Source organism: Ascidiella aspersa, chromosome 3 (assembly GCF_963924565.1).
Source record: "Ascidiella aspersa chromosome 3, kaAscAspe10.2, whole genome shotgun sequence".
In the NCBI taxonomy this organism is placed as follows: Eukaryota; Metazoa; Chordata; class Ascidiacea; order Phlebobranchia; family Ascidiidae; genus Ascidiella; species Ascidiella aspersa.
This window is the reverse complement of record NC_139449.1, coordinates 30,559,122-30,581,931: the sequence shown is the minus strand read 5'-3', so window position 1 is coordinate 30,581,931 and position 22,810 is coordinate 30,559,122. Positions and strand designations below refer to the sequence as shown.

Here is a 22,810-nt window from a genome sequence, read left to right as displayed (position 1 = left end):
CGTTAACGAGAACGCGCCCTTCCTGCTTAAAGTGGCGCTGGCTGGCGGGATGAGGTGCAATGGCCTTGCGGGTCGCTCCACCGCAGAAGCGCTCAAAGTGTACGTCTTGCTTTTGGCGATGTGCGTCAGCCTTCCCTTCATTCTCTCGAAGTTTTCCCGCAACTCGACGTCTTGTTTTTGCCCGCGCACGAACTCAGCCTTAAGCTTGCCCAGTACTTCCTTGTAGTCCTTGGCAGCCAGTTTGTAAATCTGAAAGAACTCCTCGTCTTCCAACTCGATCGCCTTGAATAACTGCATCAGCTCGGCTGGGCTGCCCATTTCCATGAGGAGCTGCTGCTTTCGCTCGCGGACGTACTTGCGAACCTTCTCGAAGCTTCGGTGCGAACCACTAGAAAGAACACAATGGAAATCTACATCTACAGCTTCACTCACATAAACCAAATTTATGGAGGATATATTTTTGTTTTCGCGTTACATAATAAAAGTTAAAAATAAAAGTTTATCATCAAAGTTGAGCTACATTCTGTCTTTAACGGTCGAATTGACACTGGAAAATCAAATGCCGTGTTGACCAGGTTATAAATTACAACATCGATTTAAAAATAATTATGGTCAAAAATAAGCAAATTAAAGCAGTGTGAGTAAACTGCAAACAACAAAGGTCAACCTTTCTTTTTTGATAAATTACCAACCTTTTTCCAACTCCCGATTGGTTAACGTACTGCAGAAACAAATCGATGTTGTTTGGCTTCCGAATTTTGCACAACAGTGTGATAAAAATCAGGCATTGGGCGAACGACATCACGATGTTAATGGCAATGACGGGCAGAAAAGTGCTGTGCACTGTGTTCAGACACACGAAAGTACCACGAGGCCGTTCCAGCTCGCAGTCGAACTCGGGCTCAGCGCCCAAAACGAACAAAAACTGACTGATCATGCCGCCGAAGCAAGCGGCAGCCACCAGCAAGGATACTATATTTCGCAAACAAAACCACCGCCCGACGTTGCTCTTCTCGTTGTACAAAAATCCTTTCCACACATCGCCTGCTTTTTTCTTCTCCTCTGTAAGTTCCCCAGGAGTGCTGACCAAATCGAACATCACCTTCTCCTCGTAGTAGTCGATCTCATCGAACGCGTCGTAAAAGGCCTTTAGCTCACGGATGGCGGTAACCAGCGTGGTGTTGTACTCCCAGAAGTTATTGGCGACGAAGAGCGAGGCTGTGGCCAGCGCGCTCAGCCACCAGTAGTTTGTCAGCAGCCAGCCAAGGCCAAAACTCAAAATGCACTTGTTGGTGGTGAACGTGCTCTCGGCGGTGCTGAACGTAGTGGTCCTGTTACACGTGTTTGTCAAAGGAACACAAACGACAGGTCCCCCGCTCGAAGAGTAGGCGTAGAAGAGGGTGCCGGCCGACATAACGACCAGGGTGTACGAACGGAAAGACTCCCACCACGGCTTGAAGTTTAAGTCGCCAAACACGTCCCGCCATCCCAGAACTTTGCGGTACGACATATCAACGTCCCGGCAATCGAAATGACAGGTTTCTTTAATATAGTTTGGTATACCTTTTAGTACACAATTTTGTTATGGTTAAGTTAACAAAACGCACTTAACGTCGACATTTTGAATCAAATTCTCGTTTGTTGGTTGTTTTGTAAACATGGGAGACACTTGCAATATCAACTCGAAACCAGGGCAATAACCAAATTAACCATAACCGGTTCAGCAGGTTCAGCGCACAGGGGCTTCAAAGCAAGGGTGGGCCTTGCATTTGTGTGAAATAACTAGTGAATACTATTTTTAAGTGTCCACATATAGTCTTTTTAGCAGCTTTTTTGTTTATTATATTACATGTTTGTGTTAAGTTAAGCATCATTTTTAATGTTCGCAGTTATTAATTTTGAGGATAGACTTACAATCAACAATTGAATTGCAATTTGGCCTATCTGTTTTTTTTTGGGGAAAATTTTAAATAACAGAAACTCTGTTTTTTAATTAGACTAAATGTCGCGAAAATGGAGGAGAGGGGCACTAAGTTGTCATGTCCCCACCCAAGGGCAAATCTCAGTTATGGTTTTAAAAACTATATTGTTCAATACATTTTTCCAAATCCGAGATTCACGACTAACTAAATAAAAACAAGCTGAACCCATTGGGATAAACCAGGCCAGCATATATAATTCTGCCGGCTCGCGTATATCACATATTGCTCTAATGGAAACATAAATTTAAACTGTTGTTGGATGTAATTTTAAAACTTAATTTTTTATCAAATTTTAAAATTGCTTTTTAATATATCGAAACTGAATTTTGATAAACTGAAGCACAATTTAAAAAAGCTTTCTACATTTTCTCTTAATTTTGTAAAATGTTTTTGTGATATTTGGAAATTTTAAGAAAAAAATTGACCTAACGTACAAATTTTGACTTTTTTGTCAAAAAATAATCGCCCTAATCATGAGATATAAATCTAAAATTTGCTCACTTCCTTAATTTGCTCACTTCTTTGCAATTTTTTTCTACAGCTGCTTTCTGGCGCAGACACAGACAGCACACGTACAAAGTCGAACATCTGTTATTTCTGTGTTCTGTAGCTCGGTAACAGTATCGTCGGTTAGGTTGTCGACACGAATTCAATACCGTAGGAATCCATTGTAGTACACAGAAACAATCAACACTAAAACAAAAGGAACGTCGTCCAATAAAGTAATAGTCGACATTGTTAGGTGACCATTCTTTTTCCAATTATTCGCCAAAGTATCTTTAATAATAATAAGCCGTCGCAAAACGGAAGGAGAAGATTTTGTCTTTAAATTGTTTTGCAAGGTTGTTGTACAGCAGCCACACAACTTCCAAAATCATCGCGATAAATGTCATTATTGGGCAATGTGCAATTATTTTTATCTGCTGAATGTATCATGCCTCACTTAACTAAAAGTTTAGCCTCAATAAACGAAATTAGCGCAATTTTGGCGCTTTCCGCATGTAAGTATGAATACACGGTTGCTGCAAGTTATTATAAAAGTAGTCTTCCGGCGGTTATTTGTTTATTAATAAAGGTATCGACGTTTCCATAACCTATACGGTAAATATTCATCAGGGCAATGACTAGCATTAAGTATATACCCTTGTTGAGTGTATATCTAGACTCGATTTCAGTTGCACATTTTCGCAACGGTTTAACCCAAAACAGCACGTTTTTAAGCTTACTTGTTTTATGCCGTAACGATTTTTGACGCCTCTCTTGAAGGGTTAAAACGCATTTTATTTAACATGTTTCAGTTGTTACCGGCTATCCCACGGATTAAAAAGATGTGCGACGTTATGCGCAAGTCGTGAACAATCCGACTGTGAAGAACCCTGAGTTATTATTCTTCATATTTCCTATTTCGGTCATAATGTTATAAACTTAGTATTTTATTCTGATGCCGATACCTGATATTTCAGGCAAAACGTATCGCAATCCCATACGTTAGCACATTACGTCATTACTCTTGTCGTATAAGCGAATTTGATAGTCCATTGGTAACGATTTTTAGGATTTTAGCCTAATATTTACTTTTGCGTTAGAAAGCTTATTATTTTCGCCTTTCAATACCACCCGGGGATCGGGCGAGTACCAATACTATCCCGTTTCAATGGGTAACGGCCGCGAACCGATATTCTCTTCGGTCGTATCGAGTGATTTGTTTAAACTTGTTATTAGCCATTTATGGGGGCCAAGTACATTAGCCCTATACACATTATCCTACGTTCCCAACAACTTTTGAATAGCGTTTTATTCGCATTTTAGAAAGATGTCCTGGAGAATTCATTGCCGCTATACTTGATTAACAGTTCGCGCGATGTACTAGCGATTATCATCTCATTTAAATGCATGCTTAAAGAAAGAGGTACAGCAAAACGTTTAGTGTTGGTAATATTTTTATATTTTTAAATACATGAGGGGTAATGGTTAATCACAGAAACAACTATAAATCAAGAACTCATTCACGAAAGGAAGTCTATAACAGCGTAAAATAACAGCGTTCAATCGCATTTTCTCCAGGTTAAGCAATAGGGAAATAATCCTGGGTATGTTTGAAGAATAGAATATCGGATTCGAATTCAATACTGCCGTCTATATCGAGTAATTGAAACCGATATAAATGCTTAGTTTTACCTATTCTATGTTTTTATTATAATACAAACATTATGTTAGCTAATTGTTTTGCGAGTAATTGCTGTCATTATACAATATATTATAGTTCCCCTACAAATGTTGAAGTTTAATATTTATTAAAGCACTTGCTAGGATTCTATATTCTGGATGCCTTATTCTAGATTCAAAACCTAATATTTTAGAATTTCCAGGGATTCTGCTGTAAACATGCCTGTAGTCGTTATAAATTAGCTTAAAGTACAACTTATTAAAATACGTTTTAGGGGTTTTGGCGAAATTTAACTCTGCTAACCAACTCTACACAGTTTATTTTAACAATGGGTCTTCAATGGAACTTGATTCTGTCAAATGATCATCAGTTGGTGTTTCAGGTTCTCCATCATCTGCTAATATTTTCTGCAGTGATCCAACCGTATTCCCTCCTTCGTGTGTTTCTACTGTAACTGCTGTTTCAGATCTTTTAAAAGGGTTTAATGTTGCTGGATCTGGAGCCGTACTTGAAACACCAACTGATTCACCTGGAAATTCGTTGAGTGATGCAATTGGTGAATCCGGCGTCAAATGTTGTACAGGCCTTTTTGGAACTGTGTGATTATCACCGATCAATTTCCGTCGGTTTTTATACATATTATAATTTGCCGGATTAGTTGAATTCGTAGTGATGTTTGTGTCTTGTAGATTCGAATCGATTATGATTAAACCGCATTTGTTCACAACTTGTGTGTAAGACTCGTACATTTCCCGCTTTGCGATACGCGTAAGCCTCCCTCTCATTTCCTTGTACTTTTGCTGCAAATCGTGATCGGGGTTGTTGCCGTCAGCAAACTCGTCGTCCAGTTTCCTTAGAACCGCATCCAAATCACCTCCAGCTAGCTTATAAATGTGGAAAAACTGTCTGTCATCGCACTTGATCGCAGTAATGAAGGATGCAAGGTTGTCTTCATCCCCCATTTTCTCGAGAAGTTTTGATTGGTTTTTCCTGACATAAACGCGAACCGTCTCGAAGTAGCTGTGGGAACCACTGAGGAAACAAAGTAAACATGTTAGCACTTTAAAATGCCACATACGAGTAAAGCGTTTTAGGTTGTTTATGATTATATACAATCTATTTCAGTCCCGATAAAAACTAGGCTATTAAAATCACAAAAAAGTCTAAATTTTGATTTCGATAATTTTTACGCACATGTCAACGCAATGGTGTAAATTCAAAAATAATCCAAAATATTTTAAAGGTATACATTTTTTCTGCATTTCGGGACCACACATAGTATACGGGCTCTGTGCAGCCTTATATTCGCTAAGCCCTGACTGCTAGACACAGTATTAAAAGCTGTATTATTGTAATTGGATATAGATTTATAAAATGCCATCAAATTAGACTGTTTAATGTGGAACTATATGTACTTCAGTTCCAGTATTTGGTGCTTATTGTTGCATATTATTACTCTATGTTTAGTTTAACCGGTAATATAACCACTATTATAATTTGCGTTTAAAATAACGACTTACCAAATGGAAAATTAATTTTAATTTCGAATAAATTGGTATGAATGGCAAAATATTTGATAGAACTAACCTTCTTCCAATTCCTGATTGATTAACATACAGCAAAAACAAATCTATGTTGTTCGGATTTCGAATGTTGTACAAAAGTAGACAAAAAATGACGCACTGAACTGATGACATCACCAAATGCGTCACAATGACGGGGAGGATGACGCTGCGCAACGTGTACACGCAAACAAAGTTTTTTACGCTGTGTTCGAGCGTGCAGGTAAACTCGGACTTCACGTGAAAGACATAAATCAACTGGCTCAGCATGCTACAGAAGAAAAGGGTTGCCGTCGCTAAGGATACGACATTTCTTAAGAGAAACCACCACCCGACGTTGCTCTTTTCGTTGTACAAGAATCCTTTCCAGACTTTTCCAGCTGCCTTTCTCTCCTCGGTGGGTTCTCCCGAAGTGCTGACCAACTCGAACATCACCTCCTCCTCGCAGTATTCGATCTCGTCGAACGCGTCGTAAAAGGCTCTCAGCTCTCTGATGGCAGTCACCAGCGTGGTGTTAAATTCCCAGAAGTTGTTGGCGACGAACAGCAAGGCCGTGGCCACCGCGCTCAACCACCAAAAGTTGGTCAGCAACCAGCCAAGAGCTAAGGCCGACAAGCAGTTGTGATTGATGAATGACGCTTCAGCTGCACCCCAAGAATTTCGATCGGTTACATTGGAAGGAAGGCAAACGACTGGCCCCTCGCTCGTCTTAAAGACGAAGAACAAAGTGCTGGCTGTCATGACTACTAAGGTATAGGACCGAAAAGACTCCCACCACGGCTTGAATTTTAAGTCGCCAAAAACGTCCTTCAAACCCAAAACTTCACGAAACGACATCTTTTCTGCAATTGTGCACGTAACAACTACTAAGTCACATATAATAACATAAGCCCTATTCCAACAAAAACAAAACATTGTATTAATAAACTGTATATATGAGCAGTAACCTTTAGTTTAAAAAAGGATATCTTTGTGTACTGTCATCGAAACAAGTTATGAATAAAAAATATCAGGAAAATAGTCACTGACGGCCTATCACACTTTTGAGGACTGTATTTATTTATGGAATAGTTTGTTTTTTAAACACCTTTTTTTGTGTAGACTACAAACGCCTGGTTTCGGTGGGAAGAACTGGCTTACTTTCAGTTCCAGTATGGAGAAAGGCTTCTTATTAACGCCATAATAATATATGCTCTAGTCAGGCTTGAATTAGTCAAACGTTGTTTTTATTTCCGGTTGTTTAATGAAGACGAATTAAGATTTTTAACATAAACTTCGAGTCACAATTTCTAAAAGCATTAATTTCAAATACACATACATACGATACGCACCTGGTAAAAAGCATATGCCCTGTGAAAGCATGCCAGGACAGTCAAACAGTTCACGTGTAGAACCTGAGCTGCCAGCAACGTCATTTAGGGCACCATAAACTCAAATTGCCTTTCCAAACTATAGGCTGTGCCGTACTTTTTAGGGTCAGGTAATCCCATGCCGGATTAAGGGTGCTATAGGCCTAAGGCTGTTTACTAGAGAAGGGCTTAATTTTGCAAACCAAGCTACAAAAAGTAATAAAAATATATACACTTGACTTAGTCATTCGTTTTTAAGCAAAAACTGTACTGTACTGGTACTGGGTCTGTATAGCTATTAGCCTACAAAGGGACCGATATAGCCTTAGTAGCCTAATGGCTAATCCGCACTGGGTTATACGAACACTTACCCAAAAAGTACCTAACAATAAACCTTCGTAATTCTCAAGTGGTTAACGATGAAAAGCTTTAAAGCACCAACGTGTAGGCTATGCTCTATTGAAACCCGACACGCTACGTCGCACTGGCCCATAGTGTAAATTCACAGCGACAGTAAATCACAATAAGATGCCAAATCTGATGTCGAATTCGTCGTTTTGGTTGGCCGGTCATCCGTTTCCTGTGCGACCTAAGCGCGAGCCTTCTCTCAAAGTCGGGACGTTTTTCACCAATGCAGAAGGTTGGTCGAGGTTTGAGTGGGTCTTAACTTGCGCCTCTGAGCTGTCATAAATCCCGCGTCTGAACTCTGAAAACCAAAAAGCGACCGTTTAAAGGTCAACGATCGACAAGGAACGGCCGAAAGCAGTGACGTGAAACGCGGGCCGCCAACAAACTTTGCTCGGTAAAATATTGTTATCATAGAGCAAATATATATTTTTGTAATATTCTCAAATAGAGATATCCGTTAGTTTTAATTGAATCCGATTGTGATAACCGATATCCCATGTCCTGAGCAGAATTTACCGCTGCCCAATCCGATTCGAAAATATACGTCGTTACAATAGTCTTGAAAGCGAAATTGTTGAAGGTAAAACGCGCAAAGGTATTTTTGTTTCAGGTTAAGAAGCCAAAATATGCTTGCGTTAAATTCGTTCAAAAAAACTCAAAAATTTTTTAAAAAAGGTCGAAATACCTACATCAATAAGGTTTGGGATCGCCACCGATATCACCCTGGTATTGGGCAAGTGCCCCCCCTTGCCCTCCCCCCCCGTGCGGGCGCCCATGCAAATGACTTCACCGGGACTTGAGTAATTTCAAATTGACTTGTTTACAACACACATTATTGTAATTCATACCGTTATGTTCGAGGTGGAAGGTTGGGCGCTCATGTTAAGTTTCATTCTGTCGCTTAGCAACCTGGGTATCGGTGACCCGGTTTCCTGCTGTGACGTCGCCTTTCGGTTCCCACGCTTGCTGTAGGGCGTCATCAAGCGATATTTCTGTTTGCTCTGTGCGGTAACATGGTGACGCACGTATTATTGGTTGCTTAGTTTTGTGACACCCAAATGGTTGGCTGCTTTTCAACCCTAATATTTTGGTTACGGGCTTGAGTGGAACACAGGAGCCGATGGCAAACAGTGGACTCGACGGAGTTGGTAAACTTGGCTGCAGTTGTACTCGGATCTAGACTTTATTTTTAAGGCAGGAGTTGGACCTCGAAAGTCATATTCGAGTTGTGTTAACCGACTCCACAGCCCTGGATAAAAGTAATTCCCTTTCCCCCTAAAATTTGTGTAAAAGTCTAGTTTATATATAAATTGGCCATTTTTAAACTCTTTTAAAACTTTTTTTAATTCTGCCTTTGAAACCTTTGCTTTCCAAAGTCCAGCATCGCTGTCAAAATATCTTTTTTACATTAAGCAAACACTTTGTCTTATCCCTGCAGATTTTTGCGCACCAAGCCCACACATACATAGCTCAGTCGTATTGCCTTCCCAGGTCTATTGTTCATGACGCTGTTTAAGTTTAACTTGGCAAAACCTTGGCCACCTTTACGAAATTTTGCGCTTAAAATGACGATACATTTTTACTTACTCCGCGCTTGCCCAAAACTCTAGGCCAGTGATTGTCGATTTCTTCTGCGTTTTCGGTATCGACGTCTATTGTGTCGTCATCATCGGGTAGGTAGATGATTGTTGATTGGTCGATGCTGGTTTCGGGATACTCGTAGTATTTGCTGGACCTCAGTTATTACGAAAAGAGTTATTTGATTTAATAAGAAACTTGTAGAATGCGCAACAAATAAAAACCCTAGAAACACGGAAATATGTATATGTTTTCGAGACTGTCTGCTGGGCAGCGTTTTATTTGAAACAAGTTTTGGCAAAAAAGTGGCTCACGCTAGTCGCATGACCCTATCAGCGTGTAACAAAAGACATAAAACTGTTACCAAATACTGACATTTTTATGGCGTTCGGTAAGAATTAAATGTTTTTTCTACTTGGATTAGACTGGGCTAGTTTAAAAAATGAACAAACTTATAGTCATCACTAATGCTAATAAACAGCCTGTTAACCAGGGACGTGCAGTCAGGGGAGGCAGGTGAGGCAGTGCCTCACCTGCTAACGTCTGCCAAAGCAAAAAATATATCAAGCAAAAGTTATATCAGTTCATCTCTATCGCAAATTTTACGTTTCTATACCCAAAGCGTGCTTTATTTTTGTTCTTCTATTTTGTTGCGTTATTCATATCAAGCGTTCACGCGGTCAAAATCATTGAATACGCGAAGAGAGGCAGTGCCAATCCGTGACTCTCTTCAGATCACAAAAGTTCTATGCACTGCATTATGCGTGCCTTTTTCTTTCGCAAATTCTCTCGGAAAACATGATGAACGATTTAGCTACGATTTGAGGCATGCCTCAATTGTGACTTCCACGCTATGAAACCTTTCTTTGTCCAGCTTAAATGCCATAGTGCGTGTACATTGACTTCTTGTAGTGTAAAGCTCTAAAGTTGAAGTCATGTCATGCACTGTTACGTCATAAAAGATGTAGTCATTATTACGTTTGCTATATTAATGTGTTTTTCTACTGTACTTTTTGGTGATTTTGTTTTCGCTCTCTGAATAATTTGTGAGTATTGCGCTAAAACTCAGTCAGTTGATGCTCGAAACGGTTTGCTAGCATATCTATTTGTGTTCGATACGCAGTTCATACCATGGCAAAAGCTAAACAAAAAGAGTTCAAACTTCATTTTTATTTTTATTATTACGATACCGTTTTTCTGGTTGTTAAAGAAAAACGTGACTCGAAAAAAGTTGTGCCTCACCATCTGGGAACCTCACCGCACTTCACTGCTGTCAACATTTAACTACAATTTGTTAAGAGACCATTTAAACCAGTGAAGCTTATACTAGTGTTGTAATGGTTCAAGCCATTGACTTGACTTGACTTAAGTCTTTTGGACAAATGGCTTGTGTTAAAATAAAGTGTTTATATTCAACAGGGTATAAATTTTAAAAGTTTAACTTTTGCGAAAAAAATTGACATGCTCTAATTATGACTTGCCTATAGGACTTGAAACTGACTCGGTCTAATAATGATTTGAAAATGATTTAAAATTGACTTTCTTAATTTATGACTTAATAAGCCCTTGAAAGTGAATTGCTCTATAATTCAGGGGACAACATAACAGGGACTTATGTTGTTTAAAAAATAACTTGTTTTTTGCAAAAATGACTTGGGACTTAGGTCATTTTAAATGTCTTGTTTACAACACTGGCTAATACCCAGTATAGTTTTTCTCAGCAAAGAATTTTCACTTGGACAGAAAATTAGCCTATACTTAGAAAGCATACCCCGGCGTGGTGTTTTGTCTCCTCTTTAAAAACGGAATCCCTGGTGTCATCGCTCCCACCGTGGTCGAAGGCCTGGTGAGCGACATTTTCCTTGACGACGGGGTTTTCGGTTCCGCAACGCTGACGTCATCGTCCTGCTCTTCCGGCACTGGAGGCAGCAGAGATCGTCTGAGACAAAAAAATGCATTGATTCTTGATGTGAATCGGAACGCCAAAGCCCTTAAACGATCGTAGTTCTGTATTTGTATAAATGGAAAATTCAAATGCGTAATATCAAGTAAACAAAGTCTTACTAAGGAATAGACAGGAACATTATTAGGACGTACCAAATGCTGCTGAAATTAATTGAAGATTAATTCAATAACTTTAAATCAATTTATCTTCTTATGTGTGCCTCATTATATATTTCATATGTCAAAGTTTAACTTCAAACGTTTTTATTACAAGTTATATAGGTTTCTGGTTTAACAAAACGCATAAACAATTTAACCATTTGTAAATTAAACAAATTACTTAATGAATCTGTAAAATACGATTTTAGAACTTTTTTACCAGTGTTTTGTGTCAGATTATCTCAATGCACAACGGTAACTCGTATAGTCCCTGGGATAATAAAAAACTTCCTGTTTATTAAGCATATTATTATGGATGATTCTGTTATCAGTAGGCTTGTGGTAAATGTCTATTAATTAGACCACTAAGTTTGCCCCTATGAAACCCAAGATAGGGAGAGAGGAATAAGTCAGGTATGAAGTTCTGCGTAAGTAAGTAAAGAAGAAGGCAAATAGTGTACAACGCAAGGGCGTAAGGTGGACGACGCAAGTGCATATAAGGTGTTTATACTTTAACTGGCTTAAGTCATTGCAAGGCCCCAAAACTACCTGAAGTGCATTCGGTCCACCATTTGGCTTCCGGTGCTAATGTAGTCGTCCTCGTTATCCATGAGCGGAGGTGTCCAGCAGACTGCTGATCGCACAACCCAGTGGCGGTACGGGTAGGTTCCCGATTGGCTGTCTTCTTTGTCAGTGGATTTTCCCGCCCAGTCAGATTCCTCGCCTTGGAGCCAGTTGATGGGAGTTGTGTAGCGGTTTTGCCGCCGCACTGTTCTCCGGTATAACTGTGCCAAGTTCGAATTAGGGACGATGTGTTAGCTATTATTTTTTGTTTTGTTATTGGTTTTGCGAAAGAATCTGCCGAAAGAGATTCGCTTCCCAATCAATGGATACATGCAGGGTTTTTTAAGGTTTGGTTTGGGTGACCGCTAAGTAGCTTTAAGAGACCGCAAGTGTTTGATTTAAATACCAAAAGAAGTCCAAAATTTGGGAAACCGCTGGAGAAGTTTGGGGGACCGTTTCGGTTTATGTTAGATGTTGCGCGAAAACAGTCTCCAAATAACAAAAACAGGAAGTCAAGTCAAACCACTACAATATATGCCACTTTTTTGTTAAACTATTAACATTTTATGTAACTAAAAAAATGAAACCATAGCAACTGTTTCGTAAATCAAAAAAAAAACAAATTTTATCATAATAATTATTTACGAAAACTTAAGCAATTTACCTCAATGACATACTTTAAACTCATTTTAAAGCTAGAACTTAAGTACAATAAGTATTATAGTAGGGCGATTATTTTTTGACTTGGAAAAACAGTCGAAGTTTGTCGAAATTATTTCAAGTCAAAGTCGTTAACAAAATGCTCAAATATCGTTACAAAACTGCAAATACTGTTGTAAGCTTTTTGAAGTTGTCGTTTAGTTGAGTTTTTATTTCGATAATATGCTAGCTCTATTTTGCAATTATTTTTATCTTACATGTTCACTTTCTTTGATATTTCTATGGTTGTTTAACTTTTTCATATGCCAAAAATATCAAATAGTATTTTTTAAAAGATTTGCATAAACCCGAAAAAATAACTGATTGTGTTTGACCAGTAAAACATAAACTGACGACGTTAAAACACTTATGCAAGTTTATACAACAATGCGTTGTTTAAATCAAAGCATTTAAATAAAATGTAAAAAGAATGTTTTTAGGACAAAATTTGTCAACATTTTTTTTTATATGTAAAATTTTCTAATTTTTTGGTCAAAAAATAATCGCCCTGATTATTGGAGTTAGACCAGGGGTTCTTAAACTTTTTTCACCGTGGACCCCTAAAATTATTTTTTGCTTCACGTGGACCCCTGTAGGCAAGACATTATTAAAAATAACGTCATAAATTGACGTCACAATCAAATAGTCTGTCAGAAATGTGCTGATGATTTAAGTAAAAAGGAGTCTAACATTTAGTGCTAAAACGTTTTATTTTTAATTAAACTTTTCTTTTTAATTTGATTACTTTCTAAACGTACACCAATATTTCAATTTGGCCTTCATGGACCCCCTGAAGTTAGTTCACGGACCCCCAAGGGGTCCATGGACCCCAGTTTAAGAACCCCTGAGTTAGACCCATTACAACACTGGAAATCGCCTCACCAAGCGAGCGGCCATTGTTCCGCCAATTGTGACGAGGACAATTGCGGGCACGATCACGAACCATGACCACGTCGAGGATGACTCAGCGGTTTCAGTGGAAGCAAAGGTGGTCAGGGCGACTAAAAAAACATGAATTGAAATATATTACTTAAGGTCTTGCTGTACGCATTATATTAGATTTTTCAGGCTATTTGAATGGTGCTTCGGGTTTAGAGGTGATAAAACACAAGTTTTTCTTTTTAATAAAAAGTGAGGTTTTACGCGAATCTTTCTTGTTTTTACAGACGACAAATTACATTAAAAAATTATATATTAAAAAATATTGAGAAAAAAACTATTCCTGTATTGAAAATATCCATATACATTAATCTGTTTCTGTTCATAGTTAACTCCAAGTTTTTTTGTCACTGAAACATTAATTGGTAATCTTACACGATTTTGAAAAAAACAATGTTCTTTTTCGACGACCTTAATATTCCTAATACAAACGTCAAATGATGTATGTATATTCCTAAAAATACACCTATAAAGCGTTTGTGGCTATACAAACAGTCTCTCGCAAAGCACACCTTCAACGCATTTAGAGCCAAATTGCGTTCACACAAGAAATGAATAATGTTGCTCATATTCGTAGCATGTAACGGAAAACGCGCTTACCGTTTTTCCCAGCCGCGACTAAACATCGAACGCTAGGGTTGTCGCTCGGCCTTTTTCGTGTGACGTTTGCGAAAGCTCGAACCGAGACGTCGAAGGTTCGATTCCCGGCGCCGACCACGGCGATCTCGTGGTGCGCCGCGCTGTTTGTGACGTCATAAGAGAACGTCGCGAGGTCGAGCGAGGCTGCCACGTCCTCCAGTACCTCCTCATACTTTCGGTCGTAGCTGTATCTGTGGCCAAAAAATAGGTGAGAATTAATATAATATGAAAATAGGAGGGTTTTTTTAACTAGGGTCCTTATACTAGTTTTAGAAGGTCCAAGTATCCTGAATGAAATCTGAGTGAATATTGGGATATTGTAACGGATATTTCTAAAGTGGATATTGTAATGACTTATAACTTAAGTGTTTATTAAAAAAACGCTTTTGCGCCTTCTTCTTGAATGTATTTAGACTCTATGCTAAGTAACCTCTAGATTAAAATATGCAGTTATCTTCTTACATAATAGACATTATAACTTTTAGGAATAAAATTTCGTTATATATTTGACGTCGCAGATAATAACGTCACGTAGTTTGCGACACGATAATCCTTCCTTTGGAGATATATACAGTTCCAGTTGGTATGCATTTTATTATGTATTCTATCTCGGACAAAATACACATTAGCCACTAGAAATCGACATCAAAATGTCCAATCATTGTTTTTTTCATCCTAAATTGTCGTTATACCTGTTGCGTTTGATAAATAAGATTTAAAACAATAATAAGACGGCACCAGGGTTAACAAGGTATAGGTCCCCATGTGTACTCGTTTTTGTTATCGCCACAATAGCAAAATTAAAAAATTGTTTGCGTTGCTTGAAATAAGGTCAAATGTGTGTACCACCGCATCGTTCGCTTAAAGCAGTGCTTCTCAACCTATGGGTCGCGACCCAAAATTGGGTCGCTGTTTGATTTGGTTGGGTCGCCGACCGCATTAGCTGACATGTTTATACTAATTAAGATTGGTTCTGAGAAACAAATTTGGAAAATTAAGGAAGCAATATAAATAATGTCTTGTAATAATTTTAAAAATTCGAAATTCTTTATGCTTATGCCTAATTTTGTTCGCTTACAAGAAAAAAACAATTGGGTCGCCAAAGCTTAGTCGTCATACTTACGCTTACTATTTGGGTCGCCGCGAAAAAAGGTTGAGAAGCACTGGCTTAAAGTTATCTTACCATGGGACTTTGATGAACTTTAAGTTTGTCAAAATTAACTCGACAACTTTCAAATCTGGAGTACGCACGAGTTTTAAGGTGTCCAAAAAATTCTGACCATTTAGGTTTTTTAAACGTTATTATGACAATTAGGTATATTAGCCCTATTTTGGTTTTATTCCGAATCGTGTTTTATTTCGACGTCGATGTTGATATTATTTCGGTCATATGGCTGGAGTCCATTTTGAACTTTCCCAATCTGGAGTTTTCCAAACGTACTGCCCTTTTCCAATCCATACAACATGACGACATTTACGGACCAATAACGTTTTAACACAAACCTGTATATTTCGCTCTCGTAGTCGCTGTTTACGTAATCTCTGAAGCTCGACGAAGCCGTTGGATTGACTTGCTCGTAGTTCTGCACCTCGAACCAGCTCACCACGTAGTAGGCGAACTCGGCGTCGCCGAAGTGCCACGTCACCCTGATCACGTCATCATCTATGACGTTGCAAGCGATTGTCGACACGCACTGACTCCGTTTGAGCAGAACTGCGCAAAATTGTAAGCAAAAATTGCACTGTCTGCGACTGAACGCCTAGAGAATGAATTTTTCAAGTTTCCAGCTCTCCAGACCAATAGTCTGGCCGCACTATTTTTTTCAACACTTTCCTCGCAGATTCACAACAATCATAAGTATAGGATTTATCTACACTGCTCCAAACTTTTTTATTTATCTATGCGCGAAACATCATCAGCTTTATGCAGAGGTGCACCTGTCCTTTGGAGTTAATGATAATAAGACTTTTTTGGATTTTCTTTATAGGGGACATTAAAAAAAATAATGCCATATTTACTTTGGATCAACCAAATATAGACATGACCTCAAAAACTTTAGTGACCATTTTTCCATACTTTAATTAGTTTAATTTGTTGCACGTGTGGGCCGTTAATTTATTGCACGTGTGCCTAGTAAGATTTTAATATTTTGTTAAGAATGAAAAAATCCCAACTGCAATTTACTTTTTATTTTAAACGTTTTAGAAACTATAAAGTAAAAACAATCTTACCGCAAAATAAATAAACCGTTATGTAGTCTCTCATAACAAATCCTGGCGACCTTAACGAGACCTGCTCCTCGGAATTCGCCAGCAACAAAAACTTTTAACCTCTAATTTTTATTGCGACAATTGAATAGCGTCTCGCCCCAGCGCCCCCGCCCAGTTGCGAAGGCTGTTGCCGTGGCAACGCAAAGGACGCCACAATAGCAAGCTGACGAATTCGGAAGGCAATTGCTCGATTATATCGGCAAAAAGGGTCAAAAAGTTTTGGTCGCTGACTGATTGCAAAACAACGCTGGGCGCCGTGCTGAAATCGCACCACATGTTCGTCCAGGGCAGCGATTCCCAAACTTTTTTTCTTGCGTACCATTTTGAGCTTTTGCACAGTGTTGATGTACCACCAAAGTATACCAGAATAACTCAAACTTTAACTATTTTAGCATATTATACAAAAGAAAATGAGCATGTAAGCAGAATTAAACTTTACCAAACGCCATACCAGGAAGACAAAGAAGCCATAAATTAAACAAAACCCAAAGTTTAATGCGTTGTTTTTTCTTCACCAGCTGGTCAATACATACGACAATATTACACCGCTCACTATTAGTTTATTACTACATATGTATTAAGCCAGCTAACAATTAGTGTTTTATTATCTTGAACAAGATAAGTGTTACTTCATAAACGTGCGAAACCTCAAGTTAAAAGTAACTAAAACGCAGCACGGCAAATTACCCAATCTGAAAGTTTTAAAAAGTGGAAACTTTTCGAAATTTATACGTATGCTGAAGTTAGTCGCGTACCACCGGTGATACACGTACCACAGTTTGGGAACCACTGGTCCAGGGGTTTCTATTGCTAACATTAATTGGGTGAGGGTGCGAGTTCGCGTTCGGGTATGGCTGGGTCAACTAATATTATTACATTTATTCTCCGATATTTGTTTCTTCATCCCTTTTCAAATTTGACAACTTGCTTCGTTACTGTGAAAAACTGGCAGGATTCTAGACAAGCGCCTAACGCTGAAATACGTCCCGGATTATTTAAAGCAATGATAAAGTTTAAGGCCTGAATATTCCGATCCTCCGCGTAAAAATGAAACGAGAAATATTTATTCGACGTAAACCGCGTAAGATGTCACGTTTAATATGGATTCTCCACGTTTTGGGTTTTTTCAAGAATTTGTCCGATTTGTCTTTGTTTTTTATTGAATTTGATAAAATATAGCTTGATAATAAAAAGCCAAAAAGGTCGAGTAAATCGACAGCATCTTAACAAGACGTTTCCATACGAGCTTGTATCATCTTCAGTTAATGTGACTGAGAAGCATTTCAAGCATCACTAATAAGAGATGGGACGCAATAGTTATCAGTCTGAGTTTCGAAAAATGGGCTATTATTTAGCACCTTCAGGTGTTGAACGGGTACAGCGGTGTTGATTTCTGCGAATGCACAAGAAGAAATTTAACTTACAATTGGTTTGTGAATGAGAGCAGTTTCGCACCTGCAAGGAAACACCAGTCCCGATAAAGGTGTCTTAAGCTCCTCCTGCCACAAAACGTTGAAAAACGACATTACGTTTGAAACCGTATCTAACTCTTCCTAATGAAATTTCCGTAGAACTATCTTGCTTAAACGAGAACCGCTTTTTTCACTTTCCTACTCAACAACTTAACATTTTGATAGCGGCAGGGGCTTGTTAATTTGCGTGGGTCGCTTCCCCCTCGGCAGAGTTCAGTTTTAAACGCGACACATTTCGAAGTAGCGGTGATTGAGTTACCAAACAATGGCCAACAAACAATTGCAGCGCGATTTTGTGCCAGGGTTGATCCTAACAATTTCAACTATTTATCCTATTACTACACTTAGTTAGTTCATCTGTAAGGTCATAATTCAATTGTACCGCGGATTTTTCTCTTACCTTTAATTTACTGATAATTTGTAAGTGGAATTTTCGATAGCTTTATTGAGCATTAATTTGTTGCTGGACCTATAACTTGATTTAAAAATTTTCAATTTTGCGACGGGGGAAACGGCTATTTACAATCCCTGCAGAAGCTCAGAGCGGAGAGCTTCTGCTTTTAGTTGCAGAAACTAAAATCCGTTAATTAAAATCCAAATAAAACATATAAAGAAGTTATATTACAAACAAAGCGCGGCGCGATATTTTTAAAAAACACTTGTCTAAAGCCAGGGCCTTTTTTATGCCAATTTTAACTTTCGTCAAATGCGAGGGGATTCATATGGCGCGCCCCGAAAACCTATCAGGATTCTTCGCGGGCAAAAAACAAGTTCCTTTCGTGTGTTTCCATTCCACCCAATACACCTGCGAAGCGCCCTTTGCTGTGATGTGGCGCGATAGAACGCGTAACTGCCGCGGTAGCTTCCGGCCTAGAATCAGGATATTGCACTGATTCAGGCGATTGTGCTGGCGGCCCAGGCGCGCAACTGACAGTTACGCCAAACGCTGACAACACAAGGCCCACGCATCTTTTTGAGAAATGCTGACTGCTGGAGAAGTATATACGCTGTTGTTTGGTTGCTTAGCTTTATACGCAATTGCGTCCGTTTATTGTTAAGTTATAGTAAGTGTAGCAGTTCGGTCGTTGCCAATTCAAAACGGTCGCTTTCCCGGGACCAGTCGAGTCCTCAGCAGATGTAGGGATGCGGGAAATAGAGTAATATTGACGAGTATTTAAATATTCTGTCAATAAGCGGCCTTTGACTGTTGAATTGATTTGAGTTAGAAAAACAGTAGATCGCATTTTTTAGGCTTATTTTAAAATATTTTTACAAATAATGACTGTTGTATTTTATTTCAAGTTGAAGGTGTTTCGAAAGGGGTTTGCAAAGCAGTTCTTACGATGGAAAGCATCGCAGTAAACTAGTATTTCTCAGTTGTTTTACATGATTTGCTTATATACAAAATCAAAAAGCGCTGTCAAATTAAAAACCGTTGTCGTTGTAGGACAGATTTATACGTTAAACTTCCATCGGTCGACCCATTCACTTTAATTTTATAATCGTTTTTACCTTAAACAATTGCTTGCACCTGCAGCGAACTGTCTTCTATATTAATTCATGCGGGGAACAAAAGTCGACGTCATTCGAATAGCGTTTCCTTGTCATGACAGCCCTGTGGTTTTGACGGATTGACAGTATGTCATGCTTTGATGGCCGACGTCTCGCCATTACCTGGTTACAAACTATGAAAACATTGTAGACCAACTTCTTGCGCCATACGTTGTAAGACTTCAATACATGTTAGTTTTGAGTATGTTCATCACGCCATAATTGAGTATCTGTTGTTTTTCGAGACAACAAAACCCGCTTTTAAAGATCCGGAAGACTGACTGTTATATGGAATGGAGGTATTTTATTACATAGTCGCCTGTCCAGGAGAGTACGTTATATCTATTAAAATCATTTCAGTAGACTTTCCGGTAATTGACCTCCGAACCAGGGCAGTTTAGGGGCAATGATTACACTTCAGGCCAAACTAAGCGGGAAAGAATTAATGCCGGTGCACTTATTCGCAGATAGACAACGCCTATAATAGCTTGCCAGTAACGGAAACGTAATGCCATCTGAATTGCAACAAGCGGTAGACCAAAGATCCCAGTAAAGCAACGGAAGTATTTCGGATTACTCATTCGCGGATCGGTTACAGTTGGCTTTTCACAAGAAGAAGATAACATGGCCGGTCGCGTAACCTCCGGCGAATATTCGCACGGAGTGGAGATCGACTCGGACGAGGCGGTCTCCCCCATCAAGTCCCCCAAACCGTAAGTTCCAATATTCCATTTGAATAGCGAATGCCGACGGCTCGTTTTCTGACTGTTAATAAAACTCTCTTAGGACGTCTGATAATATTCGATTAAATTCCATATCCGATGCCAAGTATGTGGTATTGGTTCTCGTCCTTTGCTATTGGTTAGTCTTAGGGATGTCCAATACATTTTATTCCAAAACTGATACCCGATTTTTTAGATGTAAACTGTCGCGATCCGATTCGATACTCAAGAGGCTTGAGTCAAGACGTCATAAGTATGCTCAAATGAGAAAAATAGATTTTAAACGTTAAAAGATAATTCTAATCATGTTATTATGCCAAATTCAGCTATAGCGTTAAGAAGCGTAATTTGTGATCGAATCAGGCAGCCCTACTATTTTCTCAAAACATAGCGGATACTGGACACGATGTATTGCACATCCCACCAGTAAAGTTCAGAATATCCTATATAGCAGGGGAGAAACTATAATTTGTTTGCCGGACGACCCTTTACTTTCAATGTTATCGTTGTCATTAAATTGTCGTCTTATACCGCGTGACAATTATTTTTTGTTTCGGAGCAGAAACATGTACAACCAGCTTAGTTACTAAGGTTTGTTGCCGTTGTTTACTTTTTTAAGTTTGTCAAACTTACAATGGTACATATTATAATAAGCTGTGAACGTATAATTGAGTAGTCATTCCAAATTTCCCTTCTTTTATCAAAACGACACGCAAGTCAAGTCCCAGTCAAGTCATAATTAGAGCAAGTCAACTTCAAGTCATGTCTTTGTCATGAAAATAAAACGTTAAACTATTAGAATTTTTAAACTTGCGTGATTATTAACAATAACTGAAATAAAAAATAAGAAAAACGGAACATATAGCAGGCAATTTGCTTCTCGTGCAAAAATTGGACGAATAGCTCAATTTTATAAAAAAAAACATACTTAAAGAAATGCTTTATTTCAACCCAAGTCATTTGTTCAAAAAACTTAAGTCAAGTCAAGTCATTTATCCGAAAGACTTAAGTCCAGTCAAGTCATTTTGCCCAAATGACTTAAGTCAAGTCATTTAAGAACAGTGACTTAAGTGCACTTAAGTCAAGTCATCGACTTAAGTCATTAAAACACTGCTGATTAGGTCGCTAAGAATTCTAGGAATGCTAGTCTACATAAGGACAACGTATTGTCACTTGCATCTACCTCTTTTGGACATCCATTTGAAGATAGAAAGGGGTATAGTTCACAGGGGGGATTTAGGTATAACATTTATTTTAACTTGTTGTCAATTCTGCATTAGAGGAAGTATACTTTCCGGGATCCAGCCAATCAAGGAGCACATCATCAAACTTTCCCACTCGCTACTGATATAACCACAAAAAGGATTACACAGTTCCGCAACTGGTCAGACCTGTACCAATTTGCACTAGATTAAAAAACACAGTAGCTTTAAAGACCCGCGTTAAAAATGCAAAATCACGCAACCTGAAATTTTCTAAACCGGATTGACACGGTAACAAATACTAAAGGAACTCATGCTACAGATTTTGATACTGTGTGGCTTTGTCCTTGAAAAATAAAACACAAGAAATGGAGAAAAAGAAACAATAAACGAATATAAAAGTAAAGTGAACGTAGTTATATGATCAATGTTGGTAGGACTCCAAATACCCAGGATATACGTTTTGAAGATAGTAAGATAGAGTCTATTGCAGGGTTTCTTAACCAGGGGTGCTCGTATCCCAAAGGTGCGCTAGAACTGTTTCAAGGGGGTGCGGGGAGGCTTGATCAGACACAGAAAATGTATTACTGTAGTTTATTTCTTTGTTCAGATAAATGTAAAAATAACTTACATTTTGGCACTGCGCTACTGTGTTATCAGTTGCTGGTATAAAAAGTTACAATGGTTTTGCTATTTAAGCAATTCTAGAAGGGGTGTGAGAATTATTTGGTGTTTCAAAAGGTGTGCAGCAAGGAAAATAGTTAAGGTCTATTGGCAACTGTTTTCCATTTACCTTGCCGTGTTGGCTCCTTTAGACGTGATTGTTGTTGAAAGACACTGTCGCGGTTCCCGTGCTTTTCTAGAACCGCACATACAGTTGTAGCTTTTGTTACGTCATAACCGGTTGGTACCGATGAGTCATCCATTTTGTTTTGTTTCGAATATCTTTTTGCGCGCGGGCGGGCGCATTGTTTTGACTCCAATATAGAGTGCGCGCTGCACTTTTAGACCTAAACACCATTGTCCCACCGATTGACTGTCACCAACTTTACATAAACCTGCGCGAATCTTATTAGTCCACTTGCATTGCGCCGCATTACTCAATGAACGCGACACCTAGATTTACACTGCGCACCAGTTACCCGTATTAAGCAAGTTCGCGTTGATTTAAACGCGCGTAGCGACCTCAATTAAAGTTCATATACCGGAGTAAGTTTAATCATCAGACTGTAAAAGAATGAGAGCACAATCGCATTGCTTTATTATTGTTTACACCTTGGCGAATAGGCCTTGCTGTGTTAAGTTGTGTATAAATTTGCAGATGAAAGAGCCAAACATGGGATGCAAGTGCTTGTTTAATTGTTGCGTTTCGAAGTTGGTCATGAAGTTATATTTCGTACAAACAGATGTTTGCAGCTAGAGAATGCGTCAAAGATGTAATAGAACCAGTGCAAAATAGAACAGTTATAAGATCTGACAATGTTTCGTAAATAAAATAGGTTTAATTTAGGATTTTTTGGAAACGACTCCGATTTTTTCGAAATAATCTAAGTAAGAAATCACACAATACCCAAACGTAGAAGTCGATTATGTTGAGGTTAA

General features: G+C 38.7%; 2 protein-coding genes across 2 annotated transcripts in view; one reads left to right on the top strand and one right to left on the bottom strand.

Annotated features, from left to right (window-relative positions):
- Window positions 1–3,922: 3,922 nt before the first annotated feature.
- On the bottom strand, window positions 3,923–6,537 carry LOC146161545 (uncharacterized). The gene is made up of 2 exons (XM_083385597.1): window positions 5,737–6,537; window positions 3,923–5,181 (listed from the first exon to the last, which is right to left on the bottom strand). The coding sequence occupies exons 1-2, from the start codon at window positions 6,450–6,452 to the stop codon at window positions 4,467–4,469; spliced, it is 1,431 nt and encodes a 476-aa protein (XP_083241723.1). The 5' UTR covers window positions 6,453–6,537; the 3' UTR covers window positions 3,923–4,466.
- Window positions 6,538–19,908: 13,371 nt separating this feature from the next.
- Window positions 19,909–22,810, top strand: part of LOC146161536 (F-actin-uncapping protein LRRC16A-like) — a 65,472-nt gene continuing 62,570 nt past the window's right edge. Inside the window, exon 1 of the mRNA XM_083385188.1 lies at window positions 19,909–19,997. Within this exon, the coding sequence (XP_083241314.1) occupies window positions 19,909–19,997 (89 nt within the window). The remainder of the gene's footprint in view (window positions 19,998–22,810) is intronic.